This window comes from Oncorhynchus kisutch, linkage group LG1 (assembly GCF_002021735.2).
Source record: "Oncorhynchus kisutch isolate 150728-3 linkage group LG1, Okis_V2, whole genome shotgun sequence".
NCBI classification, from domain to species: domain Eukaryota; kingdom Metazoa; phylum Chordata; class Actinopteri; order Salmoniformes; family Salmonidae; genus Oncorhynchus; species Oncorhynchus kisutch.
In genome coordinates, this window is record NC_034174.2 from 13,291,658 (window position 1) to 13,299,493 (window position 7,836).

The 7,836-nt window shown below is 40.1% G+C and overlaps 1 protein-coding gene across 1 annotated transcript; it reads left to right on the plus strand.

Moving 5' to 3' along the window:
- Positions 1-1,057: 1,057 nt before the first annotated feature.
- Positions 1,058-7,248, plus strand: LOC109899198 (cysteine and glycine-rich protein 1-like). Its single transcript, XM_020494252.2, has 6 exons — positions 1,058-1,387; positions 3,603-3,712; positions 5,564-5,732; positions 6,102-6,231; positions 6,462-6,555; positions 6,869-7,248. The coding sequence occupies exons 2-6, from the start codon at positions 3,604-3,606 to the stop codon at positions 6,943-6,945; spliced, it is 579 nt and encodes a 192-aa protein (XP_020349841.1). The 5' UTR covers positions 1,058-1,387; position 3,603; the 3' UTR covers positions 6,946-7,248.
- Positions 7,249-7,836: the final 588 nt, after the last annotated feature.

Sequence of the window (7,836 nt, forward strand, 5' to 3'; positions counted from 1 at the left end):
GTAGGCTTACTTTTAAACTTGAGCTTCACCTAATAGCCCCGCCCCTGGAGAAAGTGAGTAATCCTTTCAGCAAACATGCCTGCAGTCTGCAATCATCATAACAAACACCTTGTAAGGCAGTGGCCAGCACTCAGCACTTCACTGACTGGAGAACTCCACAAACCAATCTAGTACTGCAGAAGCTGTTTTATCTTCAAGCCATAAAATACTATGTTTTGCTTTGCATATCATAGCTCGCTCTTGGTAAGAAGAAGTCCTTACAACATGAGTCTCACATGCTGCCTGGGAAAATCATCTTGGCTGTGTTATCCCTTAGTAAATGTTACCAGACCATTGTGGATGTGACTGATTGGAGGTTATTGGATTTGAAGAAGATACAGTATAGGTAATTTAATGGTGCTGCTACCCATCACAGGAAGAGGGCAGTAAAACCAGATTGTAGAAGGAGGCTGTCTTGGCTTCACTGGCCTGCTGGTCTAGATTATGTCTAATCTCCTCTTTCCATCATACCATCCCCTTTCCTTCCCTCTCTTTCTGCCTCTTTCCCTCTCTCTCTTACCTCGTTTACACCATGCCCAAACTTGACTTTCGTGATCTAATCAATAAGGTTTGACGTGCCTACACCCATTATTAAAATGTGTAATATCCGTCAGCTGTGACCTCATTGTGACCAGATTATCTGATGCCTCCCTGTACGCAAATTATTTGACAGACATTCTTTCAAAATAATATGAATGTATTTATTTTAAGACTATTACTGATGCCATAAGTCAATAGTGCTTACTCTCAATGATTTTTGAGGCCATGATAATTATTTCAATGGTTTGGCCATCCAGGTCTGTTTACACTTGATTGATATCCAGACACAATGCATGCCTGACTACCTCTGGAGTTAGTCAGGAAGTCACAATCAGACCACAATGTGTCTTTTAATCATTTACTCCTGTCTAAAAATGTGGGCACAATCAGAATGTGGACAAGATCAGGACAAAGGGCTGCATGTCAGCACCATATATAAACGGGGCTTCTCTCTCTCTCTCTCTCTCTCTCTCTCTCTCTCTCTCTCTCTCTCTCTCTCTCTCTCTCTCTCAGCCTCTCTCTAACCCTGTTTCTGCATTTCTCTACCTCTCTCTCACAAACCTGCTTATCTCTCATGTCTCTTCCTCTTTTCCTTCGTCCTCTCTTTCTCCTCCCGCTCTCCATGTCTCTCTTTTAGTCTACGTGTGTATCCAGCAGACTCCTCCTCCCTCAGTCCCAGCCTGGCTTCTTTCTCTGCTGCTGTCTTAGACTGAAGCCTGTCCTGAACTCGTCTGAGCTCCATTCATCAGAGATCCCTCTACGTCCAGGGTGTATCTGCCAGGCCACACAGACACACAAAAAACAACAGGTAAGATGGGACCATCTTCAACATCTACGGGCTACTGTAACCACTGCTTTCATGATGTATAGAATACAGTTACAGTCCACAGATAACACATTCAAAACTTGTATTCCTATCCGGGACTGCACATTCTTCTGCTTTTTCACTTTCAAAGCCTGTAGTGTGGGTGTGTGAGCAGTGAGTGTATTCTGAAACTTTTTCAGACTGCTGAGTTTCTGCCAAGAGTATAACTTTGAGAACTGTATCTATGTGAGTTTGAAGGGTAGATCACATCTGTTGCTCTAAAAACAGCATTTTAAGGGTTCTATTTCCTGAGAATCTGCAGGAAAGAAGTCTCAGAACTCAGGATGTGATATGATGAGTAACATTCGTGTAGAGTACTGTACTGTATGTACAATACAGATGTAAGATCTTAATTTGATCACACTATAGTTGCTGAGAATATTTCTGCACAGCAGGAAATGCAAACGTGTAGTGTATTCAAGGTTTACCACTTAAATATTTCAGACTTGATTTACCCTAATGACAAATGAATTATAATCCACATAATATTTTACATTTCCTATTGCTGCAGGATCACTTTCCTGCTGTAGCAAACTGGCTCAAATAGGATACTACATCTGTATGTCGCAAGACCAGCTTCCTATGCAATGTGTTGATCAAAATTATCTCTGTTTCTCAGTACTCAAGTTTCACTTTTAACCCTTTATACAGGAAAACTGATGTTGCAATAAATTATCTTGTTATTGTGGTAACCAGACGATTAGTGTGATAGAGGTGATGTCGGATAATACTCTAAATTGTCAAATGCAGTTGTTTACAATAGACATTTTTCAGCATTTGAATTGTTCTATTTCATTAATCTCTGTTGTCTAATGCCTGCCCGGGTCAGTGACTATCTAAGGCCATGAAGTGGCTACTAACATGGTGGTGTAATTAAAAAATGAAATGCAGACCATTTCCTGTTTACCCAAATGGCAGATTAGAGCCTGTATGTGTGACATCATAGGATTCACATTTCAACAAGATGGAGTCGAGTACAAACCCACTCAACAGCAATTTATTATTTAAATTCAGCAGTAGTTCTCTATTTAAAGCACAGGAGGTTGGTGGCACCTTATTTGGGAAGGACAGGCTTGCGGTAATGGCTGGAACAGAATTGGTGGAATGGTTTCCATGTGTTTGATTCAGTTCCATTTGCTCCGTTCTGGCCATTATTATGAGCCGTCCTCCCTTCAGCTGATACAATGAGTGTTCTGTATGAGTGGCCTGGAACCTCCCTAGCAGTTGTTAAACATCAGGAGGAACTTTGTATTTCCTGATAAAAGATAATAAAGTACTGTAGTCAAGCCCTGCAGCAGTTTTGACTCAGAAGGAGTACGCTATAAAAAATAGAGTAGCACAATCAATATTTAAACTCCCAGTAATTTATTGGGTAAATCACCAAGGTTTATTGTGAAGGCACTGTGTGATGCTGAAACGTTGGTGATTTACTCAATAAATTACTGGGAGTTTGACACGTGTGCTCCCTCTCCGGCCTATAGGTCATCAGACTGCTCATTATCCCACACACCTGTCACCATCGGCAAGCACACCAGCGCATCATGACACTTACCTGGACTCCATCACCTCCTTGATTACCTACCTTATACATGTCACTCCCTTTGGTTCCTTCCCCAGTTGTTCTTGTTTCTGTTTCATGTCTGTGTGATGTTCGTGGGTTGTATTGCGTTTTGTTTATTGATTAAATCACTCACTCCCTGAACTTTATTTTTATAGTTTATTCACTGTTACTCAGCACCCACTGTATACACAAAATCATTTTCTCTGGGTGTGCGCCAGCTCATGCTTTATATTTAACTCAGAGGAGTAAATTCCTGAGATACCACACATTTAGAAAGGGTCTCTACAATGGATAACCAGGCTCTATTGTGTAAATACTGTATGTTCACTCATTTGAAGAGTTCTTGATCACCTGACCAGAAAATCCCTGGGCCCTAGGTACCGTAAAGTCTATAATGGGTTTGCACACAGTTTTTTTTGTTGTCAAATCACAAGGTCTGTAGGTCTCCTCCCATCCAATGCGTGTCAGGGACTGTAGATCTAGACTTAATTTCTATGTAAGGGTCTATTCCCATTGAGTGAGTGTCAAAACACAGGAAGTACAAACCTGCTGCTCTTCTTCTATGTCTGGAACTAAGTCTCCACTGTGACTCCGCAGGATGCCTTTGGGAGGAGGAAATAAGTGCGGCTGCTGCCGGAAGACGGTGTACTTTGCTGAGGAAGTGCAGTGTGAAGGGAAATTTTTCCACAAGTGCTGCTTTCTGTGCAGTAAGTGAACGGAGTGAGGTCCTCTAGTTCTTTCATAAATCACACTGTGACTACCAATGCACCAATTACTCTGAGCTGATATTCAGAGCTCAGGGTGGAATGTGAAGTATTCTGGTACCGAGAGAGGAAGCAGAGCATCCAAACATTCTCGATTCTCATTTGTGTGCCCTTATTTGGAGAGAGAGAAATGGATGTGTCACAGGCCTTGTAGCCCTTCTATGGGAGAAAAGGTACACAGCATGTGTTTGTGTGAGCTAACGAGGCTCATCTCTCACCCACAGAGACAGAAGATCAAATGTTAACTAACACAGACTGTGGTGGTCACAGTGTCATTTCAATGTCATAAAAGGACTGAAACATTAAACTGCAAGGTCTGTTTACCTACAAAATGACCTAAGATTGTTAGTGTTGCACTGTAGTGTCTAAACTGCTGGTGTTGCTGCCGATATGGCACAGCATTGACCACTTTAAGGCCAAGCACAGTCCAAAACCTGATTTACCTGTGTTTTAAATATATTTGGAATAAAAAGCTGTTTGAAATTACCACCTGCCATTTGTGCTTGTTTTGGTGGGATGGAGTTTCATCCTGCCTAGTTACATCACCAGGTGGTAAATTAGTTATGTAACCTTTATTTAATGACAGCTTAGAAGGGAACAGTTGGTTAACTGCCTTGTTCAGGGGCAGAACAACAGATTTTTACCTTGTCAGCTTTCGGTTACTGGCCCACCGCTCTAACCACTTGGCTGCCTGCCTCCCCAGGAAAAGATAAACGGTTGAGTTTCATGTCATTTGAAACCTTACAAACACACTGTCAAAAATTATTCAGGTTGTTAGTAAATTATACTTGAAAATATATTCATATTGACATAAAAATGTAGTTGTCATTTTTTCTTGAATATAATTAGTACTTTACTTGTCCAACCAACCCCCTCCACCCCCCAAAAAATTATTCAATATAAGATAAAAGTGTAATCTAAACAACTATGTGTGTTTTAAAACAACTAGAAGGAAAATTGTTTAACTTACTAAATTTTCATATTTCCCATAAATGTAAGAATTTGTTCTGTTATCAGAGGATTGTGGGTATTTTTTACTTTACGATACTTTTACACAATGTTGTAAGCATGTTTTGAAGAACGAAAACCACATTTATATATTAGTATCAAAAATGTGTTGTGCTATGAGGTTTAATGGATCATCATGAAAGGATATATAAACCATTGAACAAATTGACGTTCAATGATGAGACCACCCATTCTCACAATGCGTAAGATCATGCGTTCCACTCTTGACAGAGCCAAGTACATCAAGCTACAATGTTTGCAGCTTTATCTCCAGTTAGTGCATGTTGGAATGAGCACTGCACTCAATAATTCCTGCTAAAGTGGATAAAAATGTCAAGCTATGAAATACATAAAGCCTTGTTTAACACTAAGACACGATCAATGAAAGTAACTAATCAATTAATATGTATTCAGACATTCATCGCGGTACCTATAGATGCATGTTAGCACTAATGCTAATGCTAAAAAGGATTTTCAAGTCTTCTTCTCATAATGCACTGATTGTACTTAAAGGAAGATAAAAAAAATATATATATATTTCACCTTTATTTAACCAGGTAGGCTAGTTAAGAACAAGTTCTCATTTGCAACTGCGACCTGGCCAAGATAAAGCATAGCAGTGTGAACAGACAACAACACAGAGTTACACATGGAGATAGTTCCTACATGATAGTGATTTGCTTTGTTATCCAACTGATCTTGTGTTCTTTCTGTCATAGTTTGAACCCTGTTCATTGCTGCTCTTAACTATATTTCTAATTATATTACCTCCTACTCTACTCTTAGTGGCATGTAAGAAGAACCTGGACAGCACAACAGTGACCTGTCATGTGGATGAGATCTACTGCAAGTCCTGCTACGGCAAGAAGTATGGGCCAAAAGGCTATGGCTTTGGCGGAGGAGCAGGCACCCTGAGCATGGACACGGGGGCACATCTTGGAATCAGACCTGAAGAGTAAGGAAGGAATCTCAGATAGTTTAATATTGTATACACTCTATACGAGGGGTGTATTCATTACGTCAATTCTGTTGTAAAACGTTTCTTAAGCAAAAGCCAATGGAATGAGACTGGAAGGGACCTGCCTGAATTTGTCCAATAGAAACTCTTGTTTTGGTAGTGTTTGGATTAATGATTACACCCCAGGGCTTTCACTGCTGATGTTCATCCTTCCCTTCTAATCAGACCTGTGAAACCAGGTGAGTGGAATCTGGTCAGTGACATAGGTCTACCAGGGAGGTCTACCAGGGAAAAAACAGCAGTACTACAGACATCAAAGCCTGAATATGTAGAGTAATCATAACAAACCTGTCTTGTCATCCACAGGCCAGCAGCCCACTGTCCCACCAACAACCCCAATGCCTCCAAGTTGGCCACCAAGTTTGGCAGTTCAGACGTGTGCCCGCGCTGTTCCAAGGCTGTGTACTCTGCCGAGAAGGTGCTCGGAGGTGGAAATGTAAGTCTGAGTTTTGGGCTAATCAGGTTGTTTTGAGAGGAAGTAGCTCATAATCTTGCCAACTCAAAACCCTGCTTCTACTAAACGTTGTATAACGTATGTAAAAGTACTAAATGACTACATGTATCTTTGGCTTTAGCGTTCATGTCAACTGAAATAGATGCAGGGGGATTTGCTGTCTGTGTTCTAATACAGAACAACACTTACTTCTCCTTATCTCTCTCCTTCAGTCCTGGCACAAGAGCTGCTTCCGCTGTGCCAAATGCGGCAAGGGGCTGGAGTCAACCACTGTGGCCGACAAAGATGGAGAAATCTACTGCAAAGGTGTGTATACTCTATACATGTAAACATGTAAAACAAATGTGTACAATAAATAGCAAAGACACAATTGCCTAAATGCATTCAATTAAAGTGTTAGAGTTAACATGAGAATTGCACATACTGCACTTCTACTTGTTTTAGAATTATTGATAAACACACGTGTAGACAACTCGTGGATTGCCTAGCTAAATAAATTTACCAAATTGGAATGTAAATATACTGAAGAAAAAGCAAAACTTTAGCATCTGTTATAAATCTATATGCCTTTGTATGTAAATACATTCTTATATAAAGTTCATCACCTTTTCATCCACAGCATGTTATGCCAAATCCTTTGGTCCGAAGGGCTTTGGGTTCGGCCAGGGGGCAGGGGCTCTGGCACATGCTCAGTAGAGCTATGGCCTCCTCTGATAGACACCTAGACATTTGGACTGCAAATCCCAGGATTCCCAAATCAACCTCTATTTAATACTGCCATTTCACTACTGCTTCAGTCAGAGGCTCAACAGCAACACACAGTGCACAGCTTACCTAAACACTTATCTTGCCAGAAGAGTAAGTTGCTGATGTTTTCTATCTAAGCTCTGGTATTGATGAGGGTAATTCTCTGCATGAGAAATGTTTCCTAACCACTATGAGAAAAAAAGGACTTATTAGCGTGTTAATTTTGACCTAATAAACATTCACAAGAGCGTTTCTTTTAGAATTTTTCATGTACACAAAGTGAGTCAGTGATATTTACAGTCAGATGGACACACCCTGGTTTTGTAGAGTTGTTTGGCTGTTGGCGAGAGCAGAATGAAAGAACAAAGTCATCATGTACAATTATTGTCCAAGGCTATAAATTCTGGAGAAAACTGGCACTGATATTAACCTATGATATTTACAACACAGTGGATGTGCTGTATCAAAAACTGTGCACATTTAAACACCAAATAAATAACTAATAGAAAAAAACATTGTATTTAATTAAATTATGGTAATGTGAGGAAATTATGTGTTTGAGACATAACAGCACATTTGGAAACAAACTAACCCAATTTAAACAACCTGCCAGGGTGTTCCTTGCAGGGGTGCAACTTTGGTTTTAGAAGTGGGGGGACAACATAATATACACTGCTCCAAAAAATAAAGGGAACACTAAAATAACACATCCTAGATCTGAATGAATGAAATATTCTTATTAAATATTGTTTTCTTTACATAGTTGAATGTGCTGACAACAAAATCACACACAAATGATCAATGGAAATCAAATTTATCAACCCATGGAGGTCTGGATTT

Excerpts from the sequence above, each read along its gene's own strand:
- LOC109899198 (XM_020494252.2), top strand. The coding sequence starts at position 3,604 with ATGCCTTTGGGAGGAGGAAATAAGTGCGGCTGCTGCCGGAAGACGGTG. Across the intron at positions 3,713-5,563 it reads CAAGTGCTGCTTTCTGTGCA|TGGCATGTAAGAAGAACCTG; the intron begins GTAAGTGAACGG and ends CTCTACTCTTAG. Across the intron at positions 5,733-6,101 it reads CTTGGAATCAGACCTGAAGA|GCCAGCAGCCCACTGTCCCA; the intron begins GTAAGGAAGGAA and ends TGTCATCCACAG.